General features: G+C 43.2%; 2 protein-coding genes across 2 annotated transcripts; both read left to right on the forward strand.

The window, feature by feature from the left end:
• Positions 1-1,990: 1,990 nt before the first annotated feature.
• On the forward strand, positions 1,991-3,972 carry LOC310991553 (uncharacterized protein). Its single transcript, XM_083979298.1, has 4 exons — positions 1,991-2,118; positions 2,670-2,767; positions 2,846-2,917; positions 3,009-3,972. The coding sequence occupies exons 1-4, from the start codon at positions 2,028-2,030 to the stop codon at positions 3,150-3,152; spliced, it is 405 nt and encodes a 134-aa protein (XP_083835424.1). The 5' UTR covers positions 1,991-2,027; the 3' UTR covers positions 3,153-3,972.
• A 1,825-nt stretch (positions 3,973-5,797) lies between these two features.
• Positions 5,798-13,078, forward strand: hps4 (HPS4 biogenesis of lysosomal organelles complex 3 subunit 2). Its single transcript, XM_083978227.1, has 12 exons — positions 5,798-6,107; positions 6,933-7,023; positions 7,162-7,305; positions 7,397-7,504; positions 7,658-7,774; positions 8,284-8,378; positions 8,475-8,547; positions 8,926-9,050; positions 9,824-10,439; positions 10,692-10,818; positions 11,888-11,999; positions 12,331-13,078. The coding sequence occupies exons 1-12, from the start codon at positions 6,085-6,087 to the stop codon at positions 12,500-12,502; spliced, it is 1,803 nt and encodes a 600-aa protein (XP_083834353.1). The 5' UTR covers positions 5,798-6,084; the 3' UTR covers positions 12,503-13,078.
• Positions 13,079-16,188: the final 3,110 nt, after the last annotated feature.

Here is a 16,188-nt window from a genome sequence, read left to right on the forward strand (position 1 = left end):
TGATTATGTTTTCTGCATTTGTGCTTTCTTCAGTTGCCAGAGATGGGAATGGGCACAGCTCCACTACTTCCTAAACTAATGCTGCTTTGTTATTTCCTGCCTCACATTATTGGACAAACTGATTAATCCAGGTGTGTCTGACCATTGTGACTACTCAGACACACCTGGATTAATCAGTTTGTCCAATAATGTAAGACAGGAAATAAAGGAGCAGCATTACGATCAGGAAGTAGTGGAGCTGTGCATAGAGCCCATTAGCTCACCTTCCTGGCTGAAGAGCTGTGCTGTTGAACTCTGGTTTAGTGCATGAGCAGAACAAATAGATGGCATGGAGATGACTTGATGACTCCACAATTCCCATCTCTGACAGTTGCTGTGAGTTGAGCTTTCAGGCCCTGAAGCTGGCAAATGAAATTTGACCATCATTAATTCAATTGTTTACATTTGTGTCCTTTCCATTGTATATCAAATGTTTAATTGGAAAAGTCTTGTCTTAGTTAAATCGAGATCACTACATGAACTGTCAAATTAGGCTTCATCCAAACACCGGAAATGAAAGAGGCATGTGCTCGTGACCTTCACCTGTTGTCACAGCAACTTGAGTCCCTGAATTGGCGTTAACGTATTGTGCATCGGGACAGTGGTTAATTTCTTTCAGCTGCTCCAGTTAATCTGAGTTGCTCGTGATGCTCCAGGCTGGCTCACGTGACTCCGGCTTTGTTAAAGACTCCTCCTCTCTCACGGGCACGCGCCATAAACCGAATTAGAAAATCCAGGGTTAACAAAGCTCGTCGATATCAAGCTTCATGACAACGATTGCTTTTCCCCGTTTCCGTCGCTTAAGTACTGATTGATAATTTGAAGTGCGTCGTAACTAACTGTCGCGTCGATTAAGCTCCGCATCAGTCCGTTCAACTGGCGTGGGTTACGATTTGATTACTAAATCTAGCATTGAAACATCTCGGATAACTGCGCGCACCCGCTCCGCCATTAAGGGGAAAGCAATCGCACACCGAAATCCTGATGTCACACTTCATGACCACAGTGGGAGGTGAGGAGATCCACTTCAAGATCTAAGTGCATAATAAACTGCACAAAACAATATATATTTGACTTCTTCTGAATTCACATTTACAGTTCCTTTGTTTTTTGTTGTGTTTAGATTTCCAGATGATGAAAAAGCATGAGAGGGCACATTTTTTCAGCTCTAAAGAGCAGGACCTCATCTTGAGGTTGTATGAAGAAGAAAGAGACATACTGACAGCCAAATCTAACACTACCACTGCCTCTAAACTGAGAGAGGAAGCCTGGCAGAGGATTGCTGATAAAATCAATGCGTATGATAATTTATTTTTTGGACCAGTTCATCAAAGCAGTCAGTTATTAATATTCTGTTGTTCGTTTTGATGATGTAACTGTACTGGTATCTAATAACGTTATTCATTTTGATCATTCACAGGGTATCAGACAGCGGCTACAAAAGGACATGGCAGCAAGTTAAAGTCAAACACAAAAACATTGTGCAAACAGGTATAATTGCAAACAGAGCTGGAAAGTACCATTTACTCAAATGCTTTATTTGTAGGCTACTGCTACTGAACGTTTACTGTTACAATATGGCATATTATTCGCAGATAAGACTTTACATGTAAAACATACGTCTTTGAAATATGAAGCCGTGTTAAAAACCAACCAACAGTGTAAAAAAGATGTTTAGATTTTAACTCAGTTTACTGAATCATTGAAATCCTGTTTATACATGATGTAAATTGATACAATAATACAACATGATATTGCTTGAACATTTTGGGATTTTTACTCGTGGGAAATCATTTTTACAGTGTCTGAGTGTATTGCTGCTTGTCCTTATCTGAATACTTCCTTCATCTTGTATTTTCCATACTGATATCCAGGGGGAATATTTTAGTCTTTTCATCTATCCTTATGCAGCAAAAAGAAGAAGAGTTGAGCTTATAAGGAATGATGGGGGGTCAGCAACCCCGTCACTGACCTCCGCTGAGGAGGACATGCACAAAGACAACATGCTCAGAGTGGAGGTCCTGCCTGGGGGGGCCTGCATTGAGTCACTGCCTGGACCTGACAGCTCCTTTGTTGGTGGTAGGTGTAATGAACTTGAACACCTCAGCCAACGTATGCACTGCAAAAACTCAAAATCTTTCCAAGAATATTTGTCTTATTTCTTGCCAAAATGTCTCAATTTTAGTCAAAACTAATCTCTTTCCACTTAGAATAAGAGTCATCACCTAAAAATTAACTTGTTTTTAGACAGTTTTCACTTGTTTCAAACTAATTTTCAATTGAAATAAGTAGAAAAATCTGCCAGTCCAAGCAAGATTTTTGTGCTTGTAAGAAAGAAAAACTTGATCCACTGTCAGATTTTTCTACTTATTTCAAGTGAAAATATGCTTGAAAAAAGTGTCTAAAAACAGCTACTTTTTAATGTGATCAGTCTTATTTTAAGTGGAAAGAGATTTGACTAGAAATGACATTTTGACCAAAATTAAGACAAATATTCTTGTTAAAATTTTGAGTTTTTACAGTGTATGGCTCATAAATGGACAAATTTAACTATAAAGTCAATCTATCAATTATTAAATAACCTGTAATTTACAACATGGCTTAATTGAACGTTGACCCCACCTCTACAGTGCCAGGCCATCCTGTACTCCTCCTGCCTGTAACTAAGACTGAACCAGAGAGCCTAAGCAGCGATGAGACAGACGTCAGTGATACACAGTTTGAAGGGGTATGTACGTGCTACTTAAACATGCCGTTTTTCACCCATCTGTCGTTTAGTGCCTAACATATGGACTGTTTTTTGTAGGATGTGCACAGTAGCAGTTTACAGGAAAGGTCCAACTCCGCATGTGCCACAACCAGCGGCAGGAGTGCAGAGGTGAGGTTTATGTGTCAGCAGTGGGCTACGGTAATGTTAAGGAATAAGAACTATGTGAGTAGCTACATGAGATGTGTCCTTTCTTTTGCAGAGGCAGACAGAAGACATAAAGACCGTTTACTGTCGCTACCTCAAAAAGGAGATAGAGAACCGCGACCAACAGATGGCGTACAGAGCACTTAAGATGAAGAAGCTGGAAAAAGAAATCTTATTACTTGATAAGCAGCTAGTGTGAGCATGATGTGTTTGTATCTTAGCATTATAAATTATTCAAACCTAAACTGATTAACGTAGGTGAGACAGTTGTAATAAGTTGCTTTAGTTACATAATGTCATCTATATTCATTTGTTGCCTTGCCTACAGATTCAGTTGTAATGTCAAGGATCTTATCTCATTGTTGCAGTAGGTATTGTCCAACTCATGCAATCCTCAGACAGTGACAGAATTCAAGTCCTGCCCTAACGTTATTTGAATCCCGAACATTGTCTTGGCAGGAGTTGTCCCAAAGCAGCCTTGAGGCCCAGTGAAGGGTTCAGAGTAATGGGAGCATGAAGAAGGGTTTGTAAGTGGAGCCCCTGTGGAGTGGCTGTGTAACCCTGTGCCCCAGGAGGAATCCATCACATGAGTTACAGACTTTTGGGTTGTGTTGTGTTACTCTCCAACACACTGGATTCAGAATGAAATAATAAATGACCTCACATTGATGGCAGAGTTTGATGAGTAGCGAAGGAACGGTTTTTCTTTTGTATTCCCATAATTTCTTGGAGACAATTGAACAATTACACAGTATGACGTAATTTTTTCCATGAAGTCTGATCTCAAACAAATTTAACACATGCTCAGCTGGATTGAGTTCAGGTAATTTCAGGTACTTGGTATGTCAGGTAGGATTCACGATTAAATATTTGCACTAAGGTGTAGAATCACAGCTTATGTTAAGTTAAAAAAAAAATTGAATTGGTTTCAGTCACCAGCAGCATAGAACACTTTGATTATAGCAAAGGCATTATTCCTTCAAGGTACAACACCAGTGTTTATTTAAGCTAGGGAAAGGTCCTCCAATAGCTTTTTTTTTCTTCTTTAAATCCTAGGAGAAAATGTCACTGGTTTATGTATTTATCTACATTAGTTTAATATACTCTGGTCTAACTCTAATTTTATTATCACCCTTTAAATCTGTGATATATTTTGGTTTATTCAGTGTCATCCTATTTAAAATAAATTTGGTATTTCTTCCAATTATTTATAAATTTGATTTCGTTGGTGTTGCTGTTGTTTTTTTGTTTTTGTTTTTACAATGTATTTATTACATATTTTTGTATGCACTGACAAGAAATGTCTTACCTTGAGACAATAAAGATGTTTTGCTCAATATCTATCTAGGCCATTAAGCCTATGTCTGATTTTACTACCGGTATTGACTTGTCTTGTGTGAGGCAGATCTTCATAAAAGATGCACATCTACTACATGAATCCCTGGTAAAAGGCAATGCATTATCTTTCTCTGCTCAGGTTTCCCAATACATTTTCAAATACACTTCTCTAGCAGAACAAGTTCAGATCAGGTGGTGCTCCTATTAAAATCCTTCTCAGACAACAAACTAACAAAACGAGTGATCACTTAGTGACAGTGGCAGAAATGCGTAGAGCCAGGCTCAGGGTCGGTGAGCTGATGGACCATGAATGTATTATAGATCCATGGTCTGGACTCTGGACGTCCTCCGGCCGCGCGTCCCTGCACGGAGGTTTGGTTGGTCGGATCCAAAATGGCGGATTGTTTGGGAACACAAATCATTTCTCAAAGGTCTCATCTCGAGGAGACGAGCTTTGCTTCTGAATTGATGTGACGGTGACACATCTTTGTCTCTCATCGGAAGACGATTTCAGTCTGACCGAGCTCATAACGTCTCTCCCGAGCTTTAATCCAGCCATTGGCTGACAGAGCTGTGCGCGTTCACGCTCAACCTCTGCAGCCATCCTCAATCGATCACCGAGATTAGGATTCATCCTGGTTTGGTTTCACAGCTTCAGGGTGAAGAAGTAAACAGTGAAGATGTTTCCCACAAACAGCGGCACATACAGCATTTGTGAAATTGCTCAGCTGTGTTTTGAATATATTTACATTTTTTAATTAATATATCATCTAGGAATTGAAGTGTGCGGCATGGATTTAAGGGGATTTATCTGTTCTAGTGAATAATGTCTTTAATTGAAGTCTGTGCATTTATAGTTGAGTGAGTTTAGCCTGAGGGAAGAAAGTTTGAGGCCCCTCCTCCCCACAGGATAACGGAATAGTTTACATCAGCTGATCAGAGATGGATACTCTGACATGATCATGGTCCCTCAGTATGTTGCAAAGCTGTCACTCACATATGGTCTTAGCAGTCTGTTCTGCAGGTGAACATCTCCCACCGGGACAAGGACGTTTTCTGTTACCAATTAGTGTAATTCTCTGAATATTTCGTGGCAGCTATAAACGCATTTTTATTATAAAGACATTTAAACTGAATATGTTCACTTCTGTTACATATTCCACTGTATTTCTAGTTCACTAGGGATACATTTTGGTGGAAAATTCTGCACTATACCTACATTTACTGGACAGGAAGAGTTTCACTAAGCAAATTAATTTATCGAAAAGGTAATCTCAATCGCAATTAGATCATGTCGTTTAATTCAGATATGAAATGAATGTTAGGTATCATTATGAATGCAGGCCATTTACTGGACTTGACCATAGACTGTTGACGGCTCCACTGTAACTTACCGTATAGTTTCACAGGCTCACTGGGCGCTTTTGAATAGCGCGCTAGTTTGTCCCAGCGAGCTTGCCATACTTTCACATGACTTCCACTAAGTGTGACTGACCCGCATTCCTCAGGTAGTAACTACCCCCGACGCACTGATTCATTTTAAGGACCGAAAAGGAAACAAACAGTGGCTGAAAACAGCAGCGATCGCTGCCGAGATTTAAAAGCTTAATCCTTGTTGATGTCGCAGCTCCGCCGCCTGCGCTGCGTGGTGGAGCTCGGACTCGGATCCGCCGCCGAAACGTCCGGTTCTACTTTTTGACAGCGCATCTGCAGCCCGTCGGAGTGGGAGAACATGGACACGAGATAACTCATGACTGAACAGCCTGACGCTTTTCCTGGGCTTTGTGTCGGTGATGATGGCTGAACTGATAAGAAGGTGAGATCAGCTGATTGGCTCTGTTTCCAGTCTACCTGCAGAAACAAGCCACCAGCTGCAGGATGGACTGGAGTGAGTTGAGCTCAGGTGGAGGGACAGGGACTCTCTCTTGATCGCTCAGATTCCAATCAGTGGTGAAGTCTGTGCAGGTATACGCAGTAGCTATACCCACTTAAATGCATTAATATTTCAGCAAACCCACTAGGCCTACAACAAAACAATCTAACTCTATGTGATTCAGGTATGAACAGTGTGCCAACTAAAAAAAAAGGCCTTATTTATTCAGCTTCCCCGCTCTTAAAAGCAGTTTTTTTCTCCTCACAACATTTCTAGTAAGTTGTCAGAAGAAAATTGGTGTGAGGGTTCCTATTTGTGTTTGTTGGAAAAGTGGAAAACCACAAGGAAGCCTTTCTCCATTGATATCTTCACATGTTACATGCTCTGCATTTCCTTCAATAAAGAAATAAAGATGTTTATAGCCTATATATAAAAGAAAAAAACATTACGATTTCAGTATATCCATTACAACAAATTAGACTACACTACTGAATATAGATGGAACTGATTATAAATATAAATCAAATATGAATGTTTCTGTATGAATCCTGACTTGCACGTTATAATATGATGGCTTCAGGGTCGATCCTGGCTGCAGGTTTTTCTACACCTGGGACATCAAGTGGAACAGCAACATTATAACATACATGTCTGGCATTTGGCTTTCTTTGCCAAGCATATAAATCAGCTTAAGTCTATGGTTTACGTCCGTGGCAACCAACACACCTCTCAGGATTGAGACATTTATTTGGGTGTTTATTTTCGCAGGTGCACTTATTTCTTCCTCTATGATGGATCCAAGGTAACTGGAGAAGGAGACCCCACAAGAGAGGGAATCTGCTACTTCTACCCAGAGGAGGTTTGACTCTCACAAACAAGTCCAAGTTCTACGTGTGTTTGTGTTATGGGAGGATGGTTGTTGTGCATGGTGATGATCCCTCCATCAATCCTTGAATTACAACTCTTTAATCTGAAAGTTTGAATGTGTTTGTCCCAGACCCCCATAGACAGACAGGAGCTGCTCTGTGGACAGCTTGCTGGCGTGGGCCGCTGTGTCTCTGAGCTTTCCTCCTCTCCTGTACGCATACTGAGGCTACGCCGCACAAAGTATGCCATCCGCATGAAAGACGACTTCTTCTGGGTGAGTGCTCCCACACGGGGCCCGGTTGCAAATTCTCAAGATAATTGTATTCTTATTTTGAGGGGTGTAATGTTTTTTATTTTGCTCCCAGGCCCTGGGCTGCTCAGGGGAAGTCCCCACCGTCAGTGCCTGTGAGCTCCTGGATCAGCTAATAAACCTCTTTTGTTTTTACAACGGCTCTGTCCGACAGAGCTACCAGGTACGGCCTCCTTTTGTCAGAGTAGCTCTACTGTGTTTTATTTTGAAAGTCTAAGTTGTTTCCTAAGAGTCTCTTTTTAATGAAAGGCATTGTTGTAAACCGAAAAAAAAAATTCAAGCCAGAAATATTGTGTCTCTCTGCTTTGTTTTGTAGCTGAACAGTCGTGAAACTTTGGCGGCTCGATGGGCTCAGTATCTGTCACACCTGCAGTCAGGATCCTCAGAGCTTCAGCACATCTTCAGCTGTTTGAGGACCATAGACTCAACCAATGTATGTACGAGATGTCACAGTTCTGCTTTTGCCCTTCAGTGGCTTTTCTACTGCTGCACATAGTTCTCGGACAGGAAATGACTGTGTTACAATGCACTGTGGTATTGTGTAAGTATTACTTACGAGTGGAAGCAAATGTGTTGCATATTTACTGTATGCACAGAGAATGAGTTGTGATGTGCACAAAGCCAGTGCCAGTAAATCCTGTTTATTTCAGGCCTGTTATTCACATTAAAGGTTAAGTTATTGTGAATGATAAAATTAATAGGTAAATAATTGCTTCCTGTCGAGCTGATTTTGTCAGATCATGCAGTTTTTCCTCCGGGGCTTTTGCAAAACAGGTTTGTCATATGATAGGTGATATAATCACTTAAATAATCATGTTTCAACACTCAGATACGTGTACAACAATTTGACTAATTAAATAATTATCCTCTATTCTGTTACATATGTGTCACTTTTCGGTTAATGCACTTTAAGCTGGTGATAAATTGAATGTTTGTTCTCAGGTTGACCCACTTCTGCTGCTGAAGGCTGCCCTCATTCTTCAGGCCTGTCAGCGCTGCCCTCTAGTGTTAGCAGGCTGTATTCTCTTCAGAGGGAGGTAGGCTGACATTTTGACACTGGCCAGCTCTCAGTGGGATCGTTTCTGTAAATACATCACGGTCTGAAACCGGCTTTGTCTGCTCCTCCTCCTCAGAGTTGTAAGCACTCAGATGTCTCCAGAGCTCACAGTGAAGGTCATGGTTTATGAGAGCGAAACTTACCTCAAGGTAGGACATGAAATTTAGTCTAAATGTTATATAGGATGCTGTTACTATGCCAACAGATGTGTTGTTAGGCTGATTTTATTACCTTTGGATATAGTTTGTCCTCATCTCCAGTCTCTGGGGTTAAGATAAACTAAATGGCTGCTGGCTTTATTCATTTATGATTTATTTTGGACTTTAATCTTACTTAAATATTGAACAGTGACTGTACCAAACAATGTTTGGGAAATTCAGTTTCTCCAGCATCCAGCTTCATATGTAGTCTACAGGCATCAAACTATCTCAACCAGTAATTTGCTCATTTGATGTACACACCAAAAATTGATCTGTTCCTTTAACAGAGAAACAAAAAAGAAATGATTCTATTTATTTTCAATTTAGGCCCAAAGACTGAATGGACCGAGCACCAGCAGCTCATCCAGTACGGCTGTCAGCTCCACTACAGTGTTCCTGACCATGTCTGAACTCCAGTACCTGCAGTCCCCTCCTGTCGACAAAGACCTCAGGTACGTGCGGTCATTTTCTTTACAGAAAGTATCTCACTTACACGTTCAACTTAAAGGGATAGTTCAACATTTTAGCAAATTGGCCCATTGCCATAATCCCTATAGTCGTAGCAGTAGGTTCGTTACCTTTATTTGTAGGTGCAAGCTATTTTTAGATCGGCGGAGCAGAGCCGTGAGCTGTTCAGAGCTACGCTACGGAGGCTCATGGGATTTCTTGGTTTCCCTCATCAAACTCATCAAATACACAATCCAACAACTCCACAACGCTCTGGTGGACAAGTTGTGACCTGCACATTCACCACGCTATGAGATAGTAACAGAACGTTACAAAACAGAGTTGTTAGAGGGAAATGCAGAGACTGCTTGCTGAAAAACTGCCACCGATGCCAATGTGCATCAGCGGTTTTGCATGAATCTATCTAGAAAACAACTCTGTCTGGTAACGTTCTGTTATTATCTCATAGCATGGTGAATGTGCAGGTCACAACTTGTCCACCAGAGCGTTTTGGAGTTGTTGGATTGTGTATTTGATGAGGGAAACCAAGAAATCCCATGAGCCTCCGTAGCGTAGCTCTGAGCAGCTCACGGCTCTGCTCCGCCGTTCTAAAGATAGCTTGCACCGACAAATAAAGGTAACGAACCTACTGCTATGACTATAGGGATTATGGCAATGAGCCAATTTGCCAAATGTTGAACTATCCCTTTAAAAACAGGACACCTGAATAACATTTCCAGAAAACTCTGCTGGTCTGTAACTGTTCTCTGCTCTCCAGGTCCCATTCTACTCCACACAAGGACGCCCGCCCAAAGAAGACCCGCCTGTCCAGAACCTTATCTGACATGGCCTCCACTGAGTCTGATTCCTCTGATCCAGGTGTCTCTCAGTCTCCCCAGAAGATGTCCTTCAGCCCCTGCTTGTCGGAATCAGATAGCTCTGTGTTTAGCCCAGCTCCTCCGCAGGGCGCTGCTGAGCCACTCCACCCCCCGCCACAGTCCCTCCAGCCTCCTCTCTCCAATGGAAAGCACTCCCACGATGCCGAGGAGGAAGCGCTCCAAGACTCGTACTATCAGAGTTTTCACAGCAACGGAGATGGAGACAGCCAGATACATGACAAAGGAGACGACTCAGTGTGTGAAGGAAACTCCCATTTCGTTGGAGGCGGAAGAGATGGAGACACGGCGTGTGGGACGCTGTTTGACTTTCACGGGGTAAACCCGGGTAATGAGGAAACACACAGCGATGATGTGTTGGTGGGGGACAGAGGAGACAACCCGGAGGAGAGTGGGCTGATCCCCATGACGCTGTACCTGCACCGGGTCAAAGGCCTGGTGCTGGCCCTGCTGGTGGAGCCTCACTTCTTGAGTGACACAGCCTCAATGGAGGAAGTGGTGAGAAACAATCAGCCACCTTATCTCTGTCACATGTTCATACTGACGCTCCTACCAACACAAAACTTTACCGTAGTTCCTTTGATGAGAGGAACAAAAAGAGTCTCCCTGACAGCCGATGTAATACATCACAATGTCTGTTCCTGTAATGCACCATCTGGGACTTGGGAGAATTTGAATGTAAGTGCATGAGCGCACTAATTTGCCTTTGAAATGCTAACATTTGGTTCTGCCTTTTTGGTTTGTTTCCAGTATCACAGCAGCCTGGCGTCACTCAATGGACTGGAGGCCCATCTGAGGACCGTCTCTCCAGGGGCCCCGGGGGCCCCAGGACCCTACATCTTTGCCCATTTTGACTGCATTCAGAGCACACTGACAAGTAAGTCCCTCCATAATAACCTCATACCTCTCTTTACTCTGTAGTCTATACCAGGGATTCCTAAACTGTGGTACACAAGCTGCTGCTAGGAGGCACGTGGCATGAAAAGGGTAATAGCGACACTATGGTGTTATATTTCACTAATAAATTAAAGGGATAGTTCACCCAAAATTCCAATTTCACTCATTATCTACTCACCCTCATGTCGACTAAGGGCTGGGAGAATTTTTATTGAAGCCCCAACATGAGAAATTATTCCGAAAGTCTACATTTTAAGTTTGTTTGTAGTGGAAGCTCCCAGTGTCTCGGTTCACTGCTCTTCCTGTGTCACTGACCGGCGGAACAATTTCTCATTTTGGGGCTTCAATACAAGAGGGACATTACAGACGAGCACTATGGAGGTATTTGGATGTTTTTTGGTGTGTCTTTTTGGATGAAGAAAAGTGAGCACTATTCACAACCATTAGATGGGCAAATACTGCTGCGCGGACCCCCCCGTAACTCTGAGAAGGCACAGAGGACTCTGAAAATTCTCCCAGCCCTTAGTCGACATGAGGGTGAGTAGATAATGAGTTAGAAAGAAGAAGTAGAAATTTGAATTTTGGGTGAACTATCCCTTTAATAACTCATACATTATTTCAAAGGGGGTTTTCCCAGTGTAAATAGTAAAATTCAAGAAAATCATTTGTAAAATTTAATTAAAAACGTTTGAATAAAAAAAAAGTACCCAAAATCCAGCTGGTAAATAGACTGCGCCTTTTTTTTTTATGCGTCGGGCATTGTGGGTGCATGGCCTAAAACGTGAGGGAACCCCTCGTCTATACTGACTTTTTTCTCTGTGTCTCTTTCATCTCTGATCATATCCCTCTTTTCCTAGTTTTCACTTTACTGCTTAGAGTGAGTAAATGTCCCTGGCATCTCTACCTGGGGACTGGGGTGGGGGTTTGTAAGTTTATATTTGTCTTTGCATGAGCTAATGGCTAATTAGTAAGGCTGTGATCAGCATTCCTTTGTGCAGCAGACATGCATGTCCAGGTTAATGTGCCGCTGTTATTGTGTGTCTCTGCAGCCAACCTGTCTGGTCGAGCAGGGGGGGCCCCCGAGCATCCCTTTGTCAGGGCCACATCACTTCTTCACTTGCATTTCTGTAACACTGAAACTCTGCAGGAGGCTATTATCAGGTCAGTATATGGCAGTGACTTGGTGGTGGTAGTGGTGATGGTGGCTGAAGTGGGGGGTGGAGGGGGGGGTCTCCGGCCTTTCATGACTCCTCAAGTGGAGGTCGGGGGTGGGGGATCGGTCTGTCATCACATCCCACCAATTCATGAATGTTCTTCCTTTACTTTGTGCGGATCACGCCGCAACAACTCACATTTACTGGAAGAGAAAAACCTCTCCATTGTTGCCCTGTGTCTCTTTGTCATGCCCCTCTGCTCTCTCTCTCTCGCTCTCTGTCGCATGTCATCACTGTGCATGCTTGAAATGTAAATGCGTGTGACATTTTCACCGCAGGAGTGCAGGGGCTGCCGTGTATGGAACCCGCAGCTTGGCCCAGGAGACGTTCTTCCAGCAGCACGGAGGCTCACTGAGGAACTCGGGCATCCCCAACCACCAGGACAGCGCCTTCTCGCTGCCCAGCAAGGCCCGACACAGACTGCTGAAGCACGGGGTTAACCTGCTCTGACTTAACACCAGTTGGACAATGACATTATTTAACGAAGAGCTGAGAAAAGAAACACGATCAAAAGGTTTGTTTTTGTAGCAGCTGTGGTGATCTCCTTCCCACAACCGACTGAAATGTTATTGCACTCATATTCACTAATGAAATGATTTCTTTTTCATTTGTTCCATTCCCATGGATCTGCTGATTTCTTTCATGAAGGTTTATGCTGGTTGTTTACAGTGAAGTTTTAGTTATAGTCCGATTTACTTTCATGTTTGTTTGAGGACATGTTTCAGAAACACATTTTAATATCAACACAACAACAATTTTTAAGTTTCCTGCCTTTTCACTTTGCACATTCATTCCTATCATCAGTGCAGTAAATGCAATCATTATCATTGTGAAGAGAGATTTAGACCAAAATGTAATCTTTATACTGTCCAACTGTTGCATTTGTACAGAACTGTCGTTTCCCCTGCTGCACATTCTGCAAAAACTATACTGGTTTATTCAAAAAATGATCTAAAATGTATTTTATATAAGTGCCTATTTATTGCAAATCAACTCCTTAGTAGTTATTTAACTAGTCAGCTGTTATCTACTGTGTTTGAAGTGAAGTTTTCTTTTTTAGAAGAGATTCCCTGTGCTGTATTATAAGTGGAAATTAAATGAATACATGATCCTCTCAGCGTTGAGTCTTTTGTGAACTACTTTTGTAAATGCTTGTGTAAAACCACAGGGGCTACACGGCCCTATGAGGGCCATCCACGGCCTGCATGTGACCCTGGAGTCTCCCCCCCGGCTGAATGCCTCGTTTTAAAATGACTCGGATGACGCGCGCTGAAGGCTTGTGTGAAAAGCCAAACACCATGCTCATAAAATGTTATTATTCATGTTGCGGCCGAGGGTTTCTGTGCAACGTGTTGTCAATGAGATGATCCAAATATGGAGTAATTAGAGTCATTAGCTTAGGAGTTGAATTTGAATGGATGGGGTCGGAGCTCATCGGGGCGCCTCATTATGCAGGCGCATTAATAGAAAGCGATGGGGGGCAAATGGGTGGTTAAAGGTGCGAACAAAAAGAGGGGCAGGGACTGTGAGGAGGGCCAGGATTCAAATTCTAAGTGGTAAGATGTTCCCATTGTCAGAGGGGTATATAGCAGGCAGGGCAGACTCTCCGGTGCAGAGCTGGCGACACAGGAGCTGCTGTTGTTCCTCGGTGCAGATCCAAAGATCCGGATTTAGAAACCTCACCATGGCCTCCTCGAAATGTATTTGGATTTTTCTATTTCTCCTCTCCGCGATGACAAGTGACACTGGAGTATTCGGTCGCGCGGTAGACACGCTGAGATTTGGAGAGGATCCGTCTGTGCGCGCGGACGCGCCGAGGCGGACCGAGAAGCACCGGGAGCGGTGCGCAGAGCTGGCGGCGCCGTGGCTGCAAAACACGCCACGCGCTCCTGGGGATAACGCAACGGTGCTGCAACTTCGTGTTCGTCCTTTCTCTCCGGGAGCCCCCCCGGGCCCGGTGTTCCCAGGAAAAGCTCTCTTCAGCTTTGTCCGCAGGGTCTACCACTGCTGTCAGGAGGGACTGGACTGCAGGAGCGTCAAAGGGATTCAAGGTCGCCAGAGAGGAGGTAAGACCAAATCCACCAGGCTTTCTTCTTCACATAATACTGGGTCTGGAGTTATCAGACAACCTGATGGCCTGAGCTCAACCAGGTTAGTCCATGAGGTTGATGTAGTGTGGCACCACATGGCCTGGAGGCACATTGACTAAAGTTTTCAGAGGGCAAACCTCTTATCAGTGGTGCATCACTGTCACTAGGTTGGACTGGTTCTTTCATTATAAACCTACATACAACACCCAAGATGTCAGCATGACCAACTCTAACCTCATTCGTCATTATCAAAATACACTGCCAGTCCAAAAAAAGTCACAACTTGGATATAATGAAGCTAATATAGGTGAGAGCCTCCCATTGGATAGTTACTGCATGGATGATGTTTCAGCTATGTTTCAACTTATCCAACCCTAACTGAACTCTCATTTCTTAAACAACCATGTTGGAAGACACATCCTGTGGTCGTAGAGTTCATCTGTCTCAGAAGGGTCAAATTATTGGCATCAAGCAAATAAAACATCTAAGGAGATTGCTGAGACTAAAATTGTGTTATTGTCCAATACATTATTTAAAACTGGAAGGAGAGTGGGGAACCATTAACTTCAAGGAAGAAATGTGGTCCAATGTGACCAAAGAGTCCAGACCTGAACCCCATTGAGAATCTTAGGAAAATAAATGCAACTCTGGACGGAAATAAATGTTGTGACATTGCAGAAGCTTATTGAAACAATGCCAAAGCAAATGTGTGCTGTAATCAAAGCTAAAGGCAGTCCAATGAAATGTTAGAGTGTGTTTTTCTGGACAGGCAGTGTATATATGATCCAGTTTTAAAGGTTTCAGAGGTGATGGAAGTCAACTGAGGATTAGTGGGGAAAAAGAGACTTGTCTTCAATACCAAAATGACATTTGACTGTAAATGTATGCGATGCCATTCAAGCTCAGAAAAGCCCATGCAGCATAAAGAGTTTAAAGAGCGACACTGCATGAATGTCAGAGGCTTTGGAAGTGAAAGCAGGGTGTTAATAACATGTTATCCACAAACAATGAGTCTTAGCTGGCTTAATGTCTCCTAAGACTGGTTGGGATCTCCTGCTGACAGATTAACATGGCATTAGGAGTGACAGCATCATCTCTGTGCTGGAGATTTCTTCTCTGGATTCATCTGAATGGAGCGAGACATGAGTGTGTGTGTGTGCTGCTCTGTGACATGACACACCCCTGACTGCCTCTTCTTCTTTGTCTTCACCAGAAACAGATGTGGAGTTTCTCCTCAGCAGGGAGATTTTATCGTTGACAGTTACAAGAGCCGAGCTCCACCTCCAGCTCTCCAACCCGCAGCACCTGGATCTCCATCCTGTGCTTCCCTCCATGGCAAAGCGCGGCCTTCCCACGAGGTAAGAACTCTCTTTCTCTTTGTGATTTTTTACCTTTACTCACAAAATCCTAGGGCTGGGACGATATGCTTTTCTCCCGATTCGATTCTTCTACGATTTTTTGGATGGCGATTCGATTTAAATTGCGATTCTACGATATTGCCGATTCTCTCGATTTTTAGTCGGCATTTTTAACATTTATCTGCACACAAATACTGTAGGAGCCTATAAATTAACATACTCCATTATAAAGTGAACTTAAACCCTTTTCAAAACCTGTACTCTCTGTATGTAAAAAAGGCTAACAAATGCACATTGCACAAAAATCCCCCCCAAAAAAATTAAAGAAAAAAAAAATCTATATCTAAAAATATATTGCGATATTTATGTGAATAGATTTTTTCTCCCGACCCTACAAAATCCCTCATTGCAAAGCGTCAGTCTAAAGGCCTGTCTTGTCTCTCCTCCTCCAGGTACAGTGTGTGGTCCCGGGGCAGCGTGGTGGAGCTCAGACTGGATCTGCTCTTCCTTTTCCAGGGTCTGCAGGAGGCAGCAGGTGGGGCCAGGGGGGGGCCCAGCTTGGTGAACATGCGGCGGATAGTGTTTTCTCCCAGGGGGGATCGGCCAGCTCCCGGCGCTCTGCAGGACACTGAGGGTGATGTGTGGGGGGATGGGGGGGCCGGAGCGCTGCCTCCTCTGGACCTGGGTC

The sequence above is a fragment of the Trachurus trachurus genome, assembly GCF_905171665.1.
Source record: "Trachurus trachurus genome assembly, chromosome: 9".
In the NCBI taxonomy this organism is placed as follows: Eukaryota; Metazoa; Chordata; class Actinopteri; order Carangiformes; family Carangidae; genus Trachurus; species Trachurus trachurus.